We start from the raw sequence: 16,925 nt of genomic DNA, 5'->3' as shown, positions 1-16,925 counted from the left end.
TTTTGAAAATAAAAAAATCGAGAAAGTAAAAAGCTCTTCAAGTTCAAGCAGCACTGTTCTGGGGGTTTAGGATCTTTATAGTAAGGTTAGCTACTCTGATCAGTTAAGAATATAGTTGAGGGCTTCCCTGGTGGCGCAGTGGTTGAGAGTCCGCCTGCTGATGCAGGGGACGCGGGTTCGTGCCCCGGTCCGGGAGGATCCGACATGCCGCGGAGCGGCTGGGCCCGTGGGCCATGGCCGCTGAGCCTGCGCGTCCGGAGCCTGTGCTCCGCAACGGGAGAGGCCACAACGGTGAGAGGCCCGCGTACCGCAAAAAAAAAAAAAAAAAAAAAAAAAAAAAAAAATATATATATATATATATAGTTGAGAGGTAAGTGGTCAGGATGGATATTTTTCAAAAATATTATAATTATTTAAATAAACGGATCACTGCAGTTATTTTATCCCCCAATCAACTTGATTAGAGTCAGGTAGGCCTAAGTTTGAATCATTGGTGGGTAAACTGTTTCACCTCTTCAGGACTCAGTTTCCTCTTTGTAAGAAATAACTCCGTGGTGGGTTGTTGTGCCGAATTGTTAGACACATGGAATTTATTGAACTGGACCTTAATTCATGTGCAAAAGCTTAATCCTACTATCTGTGCTATTTGCATCTTTTCCTTGATTAGGAAATCCTGTGGGGTAGATAAAAGTGAGAGATAAGATGACTTTTCCAAGGTCACACAGCTAGTGAAAGACCCAGGTTTCCCAGCTCTTGGTCCTGTGCCCTTTCCACACCCGCCAGAGAGGAGGAAGCGGCGCTCATGGGGATGCAAGGATGTAGAGGAGCAAAGGGGGAGAAGAGGCCGCGTGAGGAGAGGTGGTGTGAGACCCGCGGAGGCGCCGGCCAAGGAAGGGCGCATGGAGAAGCGGGCGGCGCGACCCGCCGGGGTGGGTAGGAGAGAGGCTGTGGTTGGAGAGGGAGGGTCGCGCAGGCCGCGTGCCCGGGAGGGACGGGAGGCCTGGGCCAGCCGCGGGGGCGCAGGAGGCGGAGGCCCAGGCCGCGGTCTGGGGTAGGGGAGGCATGGGAGGGAGTGGCGGTGGTCGTGGAGGGGGTCACTTCCGCACAGGTGGGCTAGGCGGGTGGGTGCGGGACGCGCGGGCGGGGCCGGCACGGGGGTCTGGACCCCGCCGGGCGGGGGGGCGGGTTGCGGGCGGGGCGGGGGCGGGGCCGGCCGGGGGCGGGTTTTGCCGGGCCCCCCGCGGGAGCGGCGGCTGCGGCGGCGGCGCAGGCGCGGTTCCCGCCTCCTCCCGGCCGGCGGAGTGAGTGGAGGCTGCAGCTCGGCTCGGCTCGGCTCGGCTCCCGCGACGCTGCTGCCGGTGCAGCTGCTGCCGCTGCCGCCGCTGCCGCGAAGCCCCCCGCCCCACTTCCCCCGCGTCGGGATGAGCTCCCGGAAAGGTGAGTGGCCCGCGGCGTCCCCTTCTCCCCGCCACGCGGCCCCGCGCCGGCCTTCCCGACCGTTAATGTGTGTCTTCTTTCCTTAGTGCTGGCCATTCAGGCCCGAAAGCGGAGGCCGAAAAGAGAGAAACATCCGAAAAAGTGAGTCCACGCCGCGCTAGCCCCCGGACCCCCGCCTCCGCCCAGTCGGGGTTAGCCCGCGACCGCGCAGGGGAAAGTTGCTCGGATTCCCGGGGCCGGCGAGCGGGCGAGCTGATCCCCCGGGACGCCGGCTCTCGCCTCCTGCGCGCCCCGCGGGCGGCCCGGGGGGAGGGGCGGGGGGAGGGGCGCGCGCGAGCTCGCGGCCGGCCCGCCGAGCATCCCTGACCCCGGGCCCCTGGGGCCCCCAGTTTCCGCGGCCGTTGGGGGTGGACGGGGAAGGAAGCGCAGGGCGTGCGCACCCTCTCGTGCGCGCCGAGCTGGCCCGGGGGTCCCGGGCCTTCCTGGGAGGGGAGCTGGCGCCCGCCGCCCGGGCCCCGGCGCTGCGTGCGGGCGTGAGCCTGCGGCATCGCTCCCACCTGGGCGCCGAGGCCCTAGAGGAAGAGGAGCCGAGTGTGAGAGAGAGAGTGTGTGTGTGTGTGTTGCCTCCTCTTCCTCTCCGGCCCCCGCCTCTCGGCCTTTCTGCTGAAAACCGGAGCTGGTTGTCAAGTGGTTTGCCTCGGGCGTGTTCCTGGCACGAGTTCAGCTCTGAGACCTGTGCGTTTCGGCGCTTGGGTTTTTTTCCGAAACTTTCTGCCCGGGCCGAGCGTGACTTCGCTGCGACGCGGCTGCGCCCGGGTCTCGGGCTGCGCGGGGCGGGTGGGCGTGTGCGCGGGCGGTCCTCGGCGCGGCTGCCCAGCGCCTCATTGTGCCGAGAGGCGATGAATAGGGTGGTGGTATTTCAAACATGCCAGCCGCCAGCCATCTCCAGCCTGGCCGCGGACCGGAGTGGGAGCGGCCGGCGCCCGGGAAGCCTTTCCTGGAGAGCGGCTCCGAGACCGCAGAGCGCCGCCGCGTCTCCTTTCCCTTTCTTTCCTAATTTTGAAGAATTTACCAGCGTAGATTACTCCTCCTCTTAGATTTGTGGCTTCACTCTTCCATTTGAGAAAGAAATAACTCTGTGGTATATATTTGGTACTCTGGGGATCGTCCGTGATCATCTTTAAATAAAACCACGAAGCATTTTTGGTTGGTTTGTTTTCTTTGCGGGACTAGCCTGCAGCATTCCTAGGCTTTTTCCCTTCTTCGCTTTGGTCTCAGCCTGGCGAATTTCATACCCATTGCTGGCGTCTATGAAAACTGCCTAAGTCATTACTAATGTGATGTATCATGACAGGATTTGTGTTCATTCAAACCGGAATATAACTTGAAACTATGTTAAGGATTTCACAAAATGTAGATACAATTAAAGCAATTAAAAAAAAACAATTAAAAAAACAATTAAAAGAAACTACTACTAGAGTGAGGGAAGAATATTTATTAAGGGCTTGACCTGGTGGGTAAAAATTAGATGTTGGAGTCTTAAGATGTTAAATCTCAATGGATATTTGTTAGTTTTAGATGCTTTTTTTTTTTTTTTTTTTTTTTTGTGGTACGCGGGCCTCTCACTGTTGTGGCCTCTCCCGTTGCGGAGCACAGGCTCCGGATGCGCAGGCTCAGCAGCCATGGCTCACGGGCCCAGCCGCTCCGCGGCATATGGGATCCTCCCAGACCGGGGCACGAACCCGTATCCCCTGCATCGGCAGGCGGACTCTCAACCACTGCGCCACCAGGGAGGCCCATGTAGTTATCCATTCATTGATGGACATTTGGGTTCTTTACACTTTTTGGTTATAAATTATTTTTTTAACACCCTTTTTTTTTTTCAGTACGCGGGCCTCTCACTGTTGTGGCCTCACCCCTTGTGGGGCACAGGCTCCGGACGCGCAGGCTCAGCGGCCATGGCTCACGGGTCCAGCCGCTCCGCGGCATGTGGGATCTTCCCGGACCGGGGCACGAACCCGCGTCTCCTGCATCGGCAGGCGGACTCTCAACCACTGCGCCACCAGGGGAGCCCTAACACCCTTTTTTTTTAAAATTTATTTTATTTTATTTTTATTTTTATTATTTTTTTTTGCAGTACGCGGGCCTCTCACTGTTGTGGCCTCTCCCATTGCGGAGCACAGGCTCCGGGCGTGCAGGCTCAGCGGCCATGGCTCACGGGCCCAGCCACTCCGCGGCATGTGGGATCCTCCCGGACCAGGGCGCGAACCCGCGTCCCCTGCATCGGCAGGCGGACTCTCAACCACTGCACCACCAGGGAAGCCCCACCCTTTTTAAAAAAAAAAACTTTAAAAAAATTTATTTTACTTTATTTTTGGCTGCATTGGGTCTTCGTTGCTGTGCACAGGCTTTTTCTAGTTGCGGCTAGCGGAGGTTACACTTTGTTGTGGTGTGCTGGCCTCCCATTGCAGTGGCTTCTGTTGTTGCGGAGCACGAGCTCTAGGTGCACGGGCTTCAGTGGTTGCAGCTCGCGGGCTCTAGGCACGTGGGCTTCAGTAGTTGTGGCGCACGGGCTTAGTTGCTTCGCCGCGTGTGGGATCTTCCGGGACCAGGGCTTGAACCCGTGTCCTCTGCCTTGGCAGGCGGATTCTTAACCACTGCGCCACCAGGGAAGTCCCTGTTAGCATTCTTGTACATGTTCTTTTGTGGACATTAGCACTTATTTCTCTTGGGGATATACTCTAGCAGTGGGATTGCTGAGTTATAGAAGAGGTGTATGCTTAGTCTAAGTAGTAATTGCAGAGATTTTTTTCCCAGTTTTATTATGAAATAGTTTTGATTGAACTGCTTTACACTCCCACCTGCAGTGTATGAAGTTTCGGTTGTTCCGCGTCTTTGTAATACTTGATCATGTCATTCTTTTTAATTTTAGCTCTTCTGGGTATGTACTGATACCTCATTGTGGTTTTAATTTGCATTTGCCTGAGTGATGGTTTTGAAGATCTTTTCGTATGTTTATTGGTCACTTGAAATTTTTGTTTGTGAAGTGCCTGTTTTGTCTTTTGCCCATTTAAAAAACATCAGATGGTAAGTCTTTTCCTACAGAAAATTATGAGTTTTGTTGAGATATAATTTACATACCATACAGTTCATCTACTTGAAGTGTACAGTTCAATAGGTTTTAGTAGATTCACAGAGTTGTGTTAAACTGGATCTTGAAGAGCCAGTAATAATTTCCCAAGTAAATAGGAGGGGGTAGGGTGAGGGCCTTCTAAGCGAAAGCAGTGCTGCAGTTGGTGTAAACATGTGGAGGTGTAAGTGGCATGATTGTGTTCTTGGCATGTCAAGCAGGGAAGTGTGGCTGGGGTGCAGGGTGTGGTGAGCATTGAGTGGGGCTCATTGCTGTGGGTACAGATTGAGATGTTTAGAAAGGTTACTCTATCTGCTGTGTAGAGAATGGCTTAGAGGAAAGAGATCCAGCTTCAGGAGACTGATGGGTATTAAGGGGGTAGAATTGGATTTAGTGTCCAATTTAATGTGGGAGGAGAGTGGGAGGGGTCTAGGATGAATCCCAGGTTTCTGAATTAGCTAAATTTGTGGATGGTGTTGCCATTCCTCAAGGTAGAGAATGCACAGCAGCTTTGGGAAAAGCTAATGATGGCTTTTGTTAGGCAGTTACAGGTGTGTGGTTCACTTCTAGTTAGAGACATTGGTGAGTGTTTACCGCTAGAGCGCTGGGAAGAGCTCTGGTTAGGAATGCAAATGGGAGTTGTTGGGTATAGTGTTGGTGGCAGCTGGCTGAAGGTGTTGAATGTGAAGAGAAGAAAGCCATAGGTAGGGTAAAGGAGGAGCCAGAGGGACAGGAGAATCAGGAGAAAGTTGATTCACAGAAACCAAGGGTATTTCGAGAAGGGAAGAGCACAGTCTGCAAAATAATTCAAGTGAGATGAACCCTGATGGTGGCCTTTGACTTTGGCAGTTAGGAAATCATTAGAGCCCACACCTGGAGTAGTCTCAGCACAGTGCTTTTGGCCACAGGGAGCCTGCAGCCCTATGAGTGAATGGGATGACAGCATAGTCTTTTTTTTTTTTTTTCTTTTTAAAAGGTTACTAATTGAATAAGCTTTCTTTGTGTAAAGGAGAAAAGGTAGCAAGGGAGTGGTTCCTGAGAAGTGTTTTTTTCCCTCTCAAATGTAAGCCAATGGCAAGGAGCTAGTAGAAAGGGAGAGGTTGAAAATACTGACAAGGAGGGGAATTTGGAGCAAAAGCCCTGAGTTGACAGGAGGGGATGTGATCAGAGCACAGGTTTGTTTTGTACGGAAGGAGGATCTCTTCCTCTGAGAACAGGAAGGCTGTGGCTGCATGTTTTAAAAACATGCTCCTAGACCTTGCTGCAGTCTTAATAGTACATGAAATAGGCACCAATACCATATTGTCTTTGGAAAACCCAAAAAACTGAAATGCAGTGACATCTGGCCCCAAGGTTGTGGACCCGTGGTAAGTGTGCAGTAAAGGTTGGCTGTGGTTATTAGGCTTTGGTTATTGCTGTCTTATTTTTTCCTAAATGATTTGGCTGGTCACCCCAACTCTATTGCATCTCTCCATGTATGAGTATTGAGGTATTGATTACTCTATTTCTGCTTTAGTTCCCTTTTTTTTTATTTACTGTAGTTCTGAGTACATCTTAGGTTTTGGTGGGGCAAAGGCTCTCCCACATCTCCTATATACACCTTGTTACTCTTTTTTTTTTTTTTTTTTTTTTGCCCCACCTTGTCACTCTTGTTTTCAGAATTTTTTGGGCAGTTCTTACATATTATTAAGATTATATTTCTGAGTTCCTCCTCCAGTTTATTTTTGCTATTTAGTTTAAAATAATATTGACTTTGAGGATTAATTTAGGGAGACCTGACAAGTCTTGAATTGGAAACACATTTTAAAAATTACCTTTTTTCTGATTTTATTTATTTTTTTAATGTAGATTTATTTATTTATCTGCTCTGGGTCTTAGTTGCAGCAGGTGGGCTCCTTGTGGGTCGCCAGCTCCTTAGTTGCAGCCAGCGTGCTCCTCACTTGTGGCATGTGAACTCTTAGTTGCAGCATGCATGTGGGATCTAGTTCCCTGACTAGGGGTCAAACCCAGGCCCCCTGCATTGGGAGCGCAGAGCCTCAACCACTGCACCACCAGGGAAGTCCCCTTTTTTCCTGATTTTTAAAATATTATGTACCATATCTGGAAACTATAGAAATATATAAAGAAGAAAACAAAGGGATTTCCTGGTGGTCCAGTGGTTATGACTTGGCGTTTTCAGTGCCTGGGCCCTGGGTTCAATCCCTGGTTGGGGAACTAAGATCCCCTGTGGCCAGGCCAAAAAAAAAAAAAGAAGAAAACAAAAATGACTCACACTGTCACCATCCAGCAGGATACTCACAAATGGGACATTGTTAATATTTTGGTATTTTTCCTTCTAGTCTTTTTTTCATCCCTGTGTTTTTTGTTACTTACTTAATCATCTCGTGTATGATTTTGTATGCTGCTTTCCTTATTTAACATTTTGTCATTAACATTTTTAATGTCCTTAAAATTTTCTCATAACCGGGACTTCCCTAGCGATCCAGTGGTTAAGATTTTGGGCTTCCAATGCAGGGGTCTTGGGTTCGATCCCTGGTCCGGAAACTAAGATCCCACATGCCGTGTGGTATGGCAAATAAATGAACAAATAAATATTTTTTAAAAAGAAGTTAAAAGTTTTTTTTCTCATAACCAATTATTAGTGACTGAGTAATATTCTAATTTATTTAACTGCTTAATTTGTTTAAATATTTCTTTATTGCTGGAAACATGTTTACTGTTTCAGGCATTATAATACTTCAGCGAATATCTTTGTCTGCATTTCAGATTTTCTCAGATTATGTGGAATCTTAGAAATGGAAATATTGAGTCAAAGACAGTGAACCTGTTTAAGACTTCCAATTTTGAAAAGTTCTTTTAAAGAAGAGTCAGCAGGGCTAGAACTAATTATGGGACATGAAGAGGAAAGCAATAAAAACAGTGACAGTTTTACTGAAAATGTTACACTTAATGAAGACTAAGAAAGTTGGGAGAAGTTGGTTGGAGATGGGATAGAGATTTTGTTTTAGGCACACTGTATTTGAAGTGACAGATGTCCTAAAGGAGGATAAGGAGAGTTGGTATGCAGGTGGGAGGCTGGGATTAGAATACACCTTTGAGGACAATTAGGACGGCAAGATCAGTTTACTGAAGAGAAACCGGGGGAGAGGAGAGGGCTGGAGCCTGAAACTTGGAGAATGCCATTGTACAAAATATGAGAAGGGAAGCTAAATATCAGTTTAAAGAGGATAAATAGCAATATATGGGATAGGGAAGTTTAAGGAGAATAAGATTTGAGAAGAGTTCATTAGATTTTTTAATTTAGTTCATCATTGATGCCCTTTATATTTCAGGGGTGAGTATTTCTTCCCTCCCTCCCTCTTTCTTCTTTCTTTTTTTAAACTTGACAATTTGTAAAGAATTTACCTATCTTTGTCTCGTCATCTGGTCCAGGTAGATAAAGTATTTTTTGTGTTGATGACTAAGAATTAAAGAGATTTTTGTCTTGCTCTGTGTTTGTATCAAAGGTCTAACAGGTCCCCAGATTTTTACCACCAAATCTTGTGTTCTGTTTTCAAAAAAATAAAAAAAAGTTATTACCTGCAGTTGCCAGGTTTTTAAGCTTGTACCCTGCCTTGATTCCAGGAGCGCTGTCAGCCAAGGTTAAAGGTAGCACGGTGTAATCTAGGCTGGTGGCGTTAGAGTGATTTGTGTGGCTGGCTATTAACCGGTCTTTTTTCTTTCTTTCCTTTCTTTTGGCGGGGGTGGTCTATTCCGTTGTGTATGTCTCCAGGGGAACATTTCACATTGAGTTTGTATTATCAGATACTTTACCCGAATATAAGATAGCCTTGGTTGTAAGTCCCCTAACTCCCCAATGAAAAGTTTAAAATTCTATACAACTTGAAAGTATAAATTTTAGAGATACAGATGGAGTAGTCAAATGTTTAGTTATGATATTTAGTTTCTTTTTTTATAAATTTATTTATTTATTTTTGGCTGTGTTGGGTCTTCGTTGCTGCACACAGGCTTTCTCTAGTTGCGGCGAGCGGGGGCTACTCTTTGTTGCGGTGCGAGGGCTTCTCATTGCGGTGGCTTCTCTTGTGGAGCACGGGCTCCAGGCACGCCGGCTTCAGTAGTTGTGGCTCACGGGCTCTAGAGCGCAGGCTTCAGTAGTTGTGGCGCAAGGGCTTGGTTGCTCTGCGGCCTGTGGGATCTTCCTGGACCAGGGCTCAAATCCATGTCCCCTGCAGTGGCAGGCGGCTTCTCAACCACTGCGCCACCAGGGAAGCCCTTGACTTGCTTTTTAAAAAGGCTTGTGTACAGCATTAATGAGGAGGAATAATTCCAAAAATGTGTTGAAATTATTTGCCTCTTTTTACATTGATTTTATTGGGTTGATGTCTCCCAAATTCGTATTGATTAAAGTGATTTTGGACAGTTCCCTAATCAATCGTCAGTCAGTGAGGAGTGTTCCATCCCTCCTCCCCTCTCTTCTAGGGCTCACCAAGACTCCTCCGAGTCAGGGTCCTCCAGGAATGGTCATTCTGTTACCCTCTGCCATCAAGCCTAGCATTACTGTACTCCTGATTGTTCGTTTCCTTTTGAAGATTTTTTTTTTGCCTTATTATGTTAAAAATAAGGTACTTGAGGGGCTTCCCTGGTGGCGCACTGGTTGAGAGTCCGCCTGCCGCTGCAGGGAACACGGGTTCGTGCCCCGGTCCGGGAAGATCCCACATGCCGTGGAGCAGCTGGGCCTGTGAGCCATGGCCGCTGAGCCTGCACGTCCAGAGCCTGCACGTCCAGAGCCTGTGCTCCGCAACGGGAGAGGCCACAACAGTGAGAGGCCCACGTACCGCAAAAAAAAAAAAAAAAAAAAAAAAAAAAGGTACTTGAGAGAGCAGTCTATCATTATAAAGGCTTTATAAGGACTAGAATCTAAGGGAACTACTTCTTTTTTGAGGGATAATGTTTGGGAAAAGACCATGGTTTATACTTGGGCACATACGATACTTTATGCTGAGTTCTTAGCCTTACTGGATAAATCCTACAAAATGTAATGTTTTGTCCCTGATGTTTGAATTCACTTCCACATTGAATATCTTGATAGTCAAATTGCTTTGCTGATAAGTTTAAAATGAATAATTAGCCTGTCAATTCCAGAGTGCATTTATTTCAGCTAATTCTTGGACATATTCTTAATGTAAATATTTTTAGGCATTAGAATTCTCTAGTTAGGGTCTTAGAATGTGGAGCCTAAAAGGATAGGGACAAAAGGGAACATCTGGATGAGATTGTTGATGGCTTTAAATTTGGTTGTGACACACAAGACTGTTACTCACCTTAGCTGAGCGTGGCGTGTGGGTGTCATGTCCCCTGTAGTACCTCAGTGTAGTAGATGTGCCCCTAGACGACTGTGTGAACTAGGCAGGGTGGGAGAAGGAGTAAAGACAGACTGCAGCACAGGGATACCTCTCTAAGCCCAAGAAACAGAAGTTTCAGATGTGGAAGAGATAAGACAGACAAGCCACTGAAAAGCAATGCCTGGCTCTTGGGACTCCTGTACTTGGCTGCTTTCTTTGGTCAGCAGGTGCTGTTGTTGCTTCTGGCATCCAAGGAACACAGCTTGCTGCTGTTGTTTCTGCTGTCAGTCAGCTGTTGCCACCACTCACATAGGGAATCTTATCCTGTTGATTTGTATTTTTAGAATATCCCATTGAAAGTTTTTTTGGTGGGGGGTGCGTGCGTGATGTGTTTTATCCTAAAATAGGATGTAACTGAACATTAATTGCAGCACTGATGTAAAATTGTGTCTTTCACACCTGAAATTTATTGCATAAGGCTGTGAATCTGAGAACGCAGTGAAGTAGCCAGGACTTCAGAGAGCACCTGAACAAGTGTTTTTCACTCTTGCTTTGTAGCAGCAAAATGCTTTTTTTCCCCCTCTGACCAGGAATTGAACCTGGGCCCTTGGCAGTGAAAGCACGGAGTCCTAATCACTGGACCACCAGGGAATTCCTGCAGAATGCTTTTTAAATAAAATTTTACATAGAACTCTACTATATGTAAAGAGGAAAAGGTGGCTCTATTCTGGGAGAATTGGCAGGTGAGGGCTTGGTCCTAACCACCTGGTCTTTCCCTCATCCACTGTAGTGCTTCCCAAGGCAGCTTCTTGGAACAGAGCTTAAAATTCTTCAGGCCTTTATTTCTCTTTTTCTCTCTCAGTGGAGAAGTTTCAGTGAAGAAGCAGTGAGGGTGACTGAAGAAGCAGTTACTTGATTACAGTCAATTATCTTTTAGTTCCTGAGCCAGTTTAGAGTGCTGGTTTAGAGTCCTGGATTCTGATTCACTGGCTTTTGAAACTACCATTTAGTCTGCAGAAAGCAAGCCATTCTGGGACTAAGCAGAAGGTAAAGTTTTTAGCCCTAAAGAGAGATTATTGCAAGAACCTTTCTTTGTTTTGTTTTTATTAGTTTGTTAAATGCTATGACAGTGTTTCAATTGTGGGGTCATCTGGAAGTTTTATCACCACAGAAGGTGATGAACATTTTGTTACCCAAAGTTCCTTTGTTTCATACCTTCCTAGAGGCAGAAACTACATGACTTTAAAGATCTGTTAAAGCAGATTACGCATGAATGCATGGGGTTTCAAAGCACTTGAGGCACTTTTTGTTGTATCAACTATCTCTTAGGTTGGGGGACTGCCTGACTGGGATTGGCTGAGAGAAGTCAGTAGGGAAACTCAGGATTTGTCCAGAAAGTGGGAAGAAGGCAGCTCAGTGGGAGCCAAAGTTCATTCTGGAATGGTGGGGGTTTTTTGTTTGTTTGTTTTTAATTCGAATTTTTTGGCCGCGCCACTCGGCCTCCTGCAATGGAAGCACGGAATCCTAATCACTGGACCACCAGGGAATTCCCAAGAACCTTATTTTTATTTTATTTATTTATTTTTGAAAATAATTTTATTTATTTCATTTATTTTATTTTTGGCTGCGTTGGGTCTTTGTTGCTGCACATGAGCTTTCTCTAGTCGTTGCGAGCAGGGGCTACTCTTCATTCTGGTGCATGGGCTTCTCATTGCAGTGACTTCTCTTGTTGCGGAGCACGGACTCTAGGCACGTGGGCTTCACTAGTTGTGGCTTGTGGGCTCAGTAGTTGCGGCGCACAGGCTTAGTTGCTCCGCAGCATGTGGGATCTTCACGGACCAGGGCTCGAACCTGTGTCCCCTGCACTGGCAGGCGGATTCTTAACCACTGTGCCACCAGGGAAGCCAAGAACCTTATTTTTAAATTTAATTTTTTTTTTTTTTGCGGTATGCGGACCTCTCACTGTTGTGGTCTGTCCCATTGCGGAGCACAGGCTCCGGACGCACAGGCTCAGCGGCCATGGCTCACGGGCCCAGCCGCTCTGCGGCATGTGGGATCTTCCCGGACTGGGGCTCGAACCCGTGTCCCCTGCATTGGCAGGCAGATTCTTAACCACTGTGCCACCAGGGAAGCCAAGAACCTTATTTTTAAATTAAAAATTTTTATTTTTAAATTCCTTCCTTTACTGTCAGAAAAGGAAAGGTGAAAATATATTCTCTTAGGACTTCCCTGGTGGCACAGTGGTTAAGAATCTGCCTGCCAGTGCAGGGGACATGGGTTCGATCCCTGGTCCGGGAAGATCCCACATGCCTCAGAGCAGCTAAGCCTGTGAGCCACAACTGCTGAGCCTGTGTGCCACAACTACTGAAGCCCGCGTACCTGGAGCCCATGCTCTGCAACAAGAGAAGCCACCGCAGTGAGAAGCCCGTGCACCACAACGAAGAGAAGCCCCTGCTCGCCGCAACTAGTGAAAGCCCACGCAGCAACGAAGACCCAATGCAGCCAAAAATAAAAATAAATTTTAAAAAGGAAGAAAATATATTTTCTTTCTCTGAATGGAGACTACTTTTTTTTTTTAAGACACCAGTTGTACTTGAACATTTGTTACCTTTTTAAAAAAATAATTAATTAATTAATTAATTAATTTTTGGCTGTGTTGGGTCTTCGTTTCTGTACGAGGGCTTTCTCTAGTTGTGGCAGGCGGGGGCCACTTTTCATTGCAGTGCGCGGGCCTCTCACTATCGTGGCCTCTCTTGTTGCGGAGCACAGGCTCCAGACCCTCAGGCTTAGTTGTGGCTCACGGGCCTAGTTGCTCCACGGCATGTGGGATCTTCCCAGACCAGGGCTCAAACCCGTGTCCCCTGAATTAGCAGGCAGATTCTCAACCACTGCGCCACCAGGGAAGCCCAAGACTACTTTTAATATGTCACAGGGGCCTGGACTGTTTTATCATGTGCACGTATGGTAGGAGTGAGTTAGAAGTTGCTTTATGTAGGCAATTTTAGTATACAGTAAGACAGTTTAAAAAAAAAAAGGTTTAACTGTGTTTTCTATCTTAGCTTTAAAACCTTGTTTTTGTTTCTCAGTAGCTACAGGGCTGAGGCTTTCCATATCCTTTTTGTAGTAATCAGCACCCTGTAGGTATAACCGTAATAGTAGAACTGTTCTTCTCTTCCCCTTGGCTCCACTGATGCTCACTACCTGCAGTGTCATTGCGATCAAGTTGAGGGACGCTCGAGGATACATTTACCTTTCAGAGGATCCTAAGCTGTATAATTTTACTCTTAACGTTTGAATCCTCTTACTTGCTGTAAGCAAAGGCTATCTCACTTCCCCACCTTAGCTGAGAAGAAGTAATAGTTTCCCCTTTTCCTGAAGTTTGATCAGTCTTTGAATATTCTTTGCTGAGGCTGATATTGTTGTCAGAGGCAGCTGACCAGGGTTCAAGTTTTGAAGGCATCACTTTTCTCAGTGGGGTTGGATAAATTATTTAATTTTTCTAAGTCTCAATTTTTTTTTGTCTTAAAATAGAGCTAATAATACCTCTCAGAGAATACATGTAAGGATTAAATAAAGTAATATGTGTGTGGTACATAGTAAATGGTAAGTGGCCGCTATTAGTTATTTTATGGTGTTTCAGTTGTATTTTAGGAATTTTTATAATAGGCAAAAAGGAAAACTGGAATTATAAAATTTTCTTAAGAATCTAAACATGAATATGTTTTCAGTTATTTTAGCCAGCTTAAATCTTTATTTTTCTCAGGAATAACTGCTGTAGGTTATTTATTTATTTATTTTGGGGGGCAAAGCAGAGCAGAGACTTTACTGTTGATCAGGAGTAAGGAAGGAAGGGCTCGTGCTCTAATACTGATAGGAGATAATGTTGTGTAAGCATAGGCCCTCACAGTGAATTAGAGCAACAAAGTTACCATCAGATTGAGAAATCTTGAAGAAAGTATTCATTGTTCATAACAGGTGATCTCTCTCTAGGTCTATAATTTGAAACTAGACCAAGGGGACAGGGAGGAGACTAAGACATGTGATAAAAGGAATAGGTGATCCTGGTAGTAGTTTTAAAAATTATTTTTTAATCATGTTTAGACTGTGTCCAAGAGGGAAATAAGCATTTGGTAACCCTTGTTTTTTATGAGATAAATGTATTTTGGGCAAGATTGAAAAATTACGCTTTGGTAAAGGAGTGCTAATTTCCTGTTAGCTTATATTAAGAAATCAAAGAGATGTTTTCCCATGAAAAGAATTCTTAATAGACTGAGTTGAGAACTTTGGCTAATAAAGGATTAAGGTGGCTATCAGGCCTGAACCACAGTACGTATTGTTGTTAGTGTAGGAAATGCTTTGCAGACTACTGGTCTCAGAGACTTCCCTTTCCCATACCTTGCCTCTCAGATTTTCCTCAAGAGCAGAGAAATTCCTCTGACTCTGTAATCTGAAGTTTAAAAAAATATTGAAAATAAGCCTCATTCCTTCTGTTGAGATGCAGTTTTACACTTCATTATGGAAGAGCAGGCTGAACATGACTTAATTTTAAGCTGAGTATATATAACATGGGGCTGTATGAAATTGGCTTTTTTCTTAAATGTCAAATTCCATCAAATTTCATGTGGTTCATCTAATACAGATAATAGCTAATATAACAGCTAACATTTATTAAGTACTTACTGTGTGTTAAGCATTCTCCTAAATGCTTAATGTGCATTTATTTTTAATTTTCACCACAACCTTAAATTGGGTTTTTATTTAAAATTTACTTATTTTTTTGTTTTTAAAATTGGGTTTTAAATTTTTTCAGCTGTTCAGAATCCATTTATCCCCCCAGAAAGAGGCCTCAGTTTTGTGTGGGGTTTATCTCTTATCTGTTTTTGGTTCACATCCTTTGTGTCCCTTCCCCATTTCCCAAGGATAGATCACAGCCTATTTCAGTTAGTGTTTTATACTCTCGGGCCACAGCGAGACAGCCCACACAGAGCTAACCCCAGGGCTTTTGCTTTTTCCTATTGGCATGACTGTGAGAGGATGTGAAATGGAGTTATTGAAGCCATTTTGTCACCAAAAATGAGCGGAGAACAGAGCCTAGCCGAGAAATGGAGAAAAAGTCAGTCCTGATGATGATGTTTAAACCTGTGCTGAAGCAAGGGCTGCCTGCTGGACTTCTAGTTTTTTGCTTCAGCCAGGTTGAGTTGCATTTTCTTATTACTTAAAACTGAAAGAGCAGCATTATTCTTAATGGCCAGGTGGAAACAACTGAATGTCCATCTGAAGGGATAAACAAAATGTAGTATATCCTGGGCTTCCCTGGTGGCGCAGTGGTTGAGAGTCTGCCTGCCAATGCAGGGGACATGGGTTCGAGCCCTGGTCCAGGAAGATCCCACATGCCACAGAGCAACTAGGCCCGTGAGCCACAACTACTGAGCCTGCGCGTCTGGAGCCTGTGCTCCGCAACAAGAGAGGCTGCGATAGTGAGAGACCCGCACACCGTGATGAAGAGTGGCCCCTGCTTGCCACAGCTGGAGAGAGCCCTTGAACAGAAATGAAGACCCAACACAGCCATAAATAGATACATAAATAAATTGAAAAGAAAATGTAGTATATCCACACAATGGAATATTATTTAGCAATAAAATGAAGTCCTCTTACTACAACATACGTTTACCTTGAAAACATTTTGCTAAATGAAAGAAGCCAGTCATAAACGACCACATATTATATTATTCCATTGATATGAAATACCTAGAAGAGGCAAATCCATAGAGATGGAAAGTAAAATAGTGATTGCCTAGGGCTGGGGGGAACGGGGAGTGATTGTTGATGGATATGAGTTTCTTTTTGGGGTAGTGAAAATACTCTAAAATTGATTGTGGTGATGGTTGTACAACTACGTGAAGGTACCAAAAGTCGTTGTGTCATATATTTTAAACGGGTGAATTGTGTGATCTGTGAATTATATCTGACTAAAGCGGTTATTTAAAAAAAATTTTAAACTGTAAGAATTCTAATTATTCTCTGTTTTACAGATGAGAAACTGAGGCCCAGAAATGTTAAGTAGCAGGCCCATTGTTGAGAGCTAGTAGGTTGTAGAGCTGGGATTCGGAATCACCTGTCTGACTACCAAGACCAAACTTAAAGCTGTGCTATTCTGCCTTTTTCAAAGATAAATAAGACTCATCCTTATGGAACTTTGGAGTTGGGAGTTACTTAGCAGTTAGTTAATCTAACCCTTCATTTTACTGATGAGAAAGTTAAACCTTAGATTTATCAGGATTGCCAAGTTAATTAGTGGCAGCCAGGGATTTATGACCTACTCAAAGAGACAGGCAGGTAAACAACTAACAGTGATAGAAAGTGGAAGAGGTTGATAGCAAATAGAGGTACAGGCATTGTGCTGTGTAAAATAAGGGAAGGATCAGTTAATTCGGATGGCTGCACAAGGGAATTTTCATAGAGGCCATGACATTCTGAGGGAATAGCTAGTAAACAGGCGCGAGTGTTAGGGAGAGAATGAGATGTCCTAAATGTCAGTGTACCCGTGGAGTGTATAGCAGGGTGCAGAAGGTGATTTGAGTGGAAAAATCATGGAGTGCCATCGAGGTAATGTGAGGGAATTCTGACTTTCGCTGTAAGCAGTAGGAACCACTGCAGACTTTTGAGGGGCTGAATAGCTGGATCACATGCTTGAGAAAGAGAATGGGCAGCTCTGTGAAGGGTGGGTTGAGGTGGGGCAGAGACTGAAGGGAGAAACACGGGCACATTATCACGGTGGTCCAGGTGCCAGAGGAGGGGTGGCTGCGGTAGGAATAGAAAGGCGGGGATGGACACGGAAGTCTGCACAGAGGGATCGTGAGGACTCAGCAGCTGACTGGAAGCATGCTAGCCAGTGAGCTCCTGGTGGGCGGTGTGTCCAGCTTGCCGTGTATCCCTGGCACCTAACACAGTGCCTCATACATTTATTGAAAGCAGAAGGGGGAAGATTTTACTAACACTTTGGACGTCTCATCCTC

General features: G+C 45.7%; 1 protein-coding gene across 5 annotated transcripts in view; it reads left to right on the top strand.

Moving 5' to 3' along the window:
* Positions 1-827: 827 nt before the first annotated feature.
* Positions 828-16,925, top strand: part of SRPK2 (SRSF protein kinase 2) — a gene marked incomplete at its 5' end in the record, with an annotated part of 230,134 nt that continues 214,036 nt past the window's right edge. The window contains 2 exons of one of the 5 annotated variants that reach the window (XM_079711982.1): positions 828-929; positions 1,524-1,578. In XM_079711982.1, the coding sequence (XP_079568108.1) occupies positions 900-929; positions 1,524-1,578 (85 nt within the window). Of the gene's footprint in view, positions 930-1,363; positions 1,438-1,523; positions 1,579-16,925 lie in introns of those variants that run through there. The other 4 variants (XM_079711986.1, XM_079711981.1, XM_079711983.1 and 1 more) reach the window with 4 other exon arrangements.

The sequence above is a fragment of the Hyperoodon ampullatus genome, assembly GCF_949752795.1.
Source record: "Hyperoodon ampullatus genome assembly, chromosome: 9".
NCBI classification, from domain to species: Eukaryota; Metazoa; Chordata; class Mammalia; order Artiodactyla; family Ziphiidae; genus Hyperoodon; species Hyperoodon ampullatus.
Note: the sequence above shows the minus strand (reverse complement) of the source record. Positions and strands in the feature narration are given on the sequence as shown.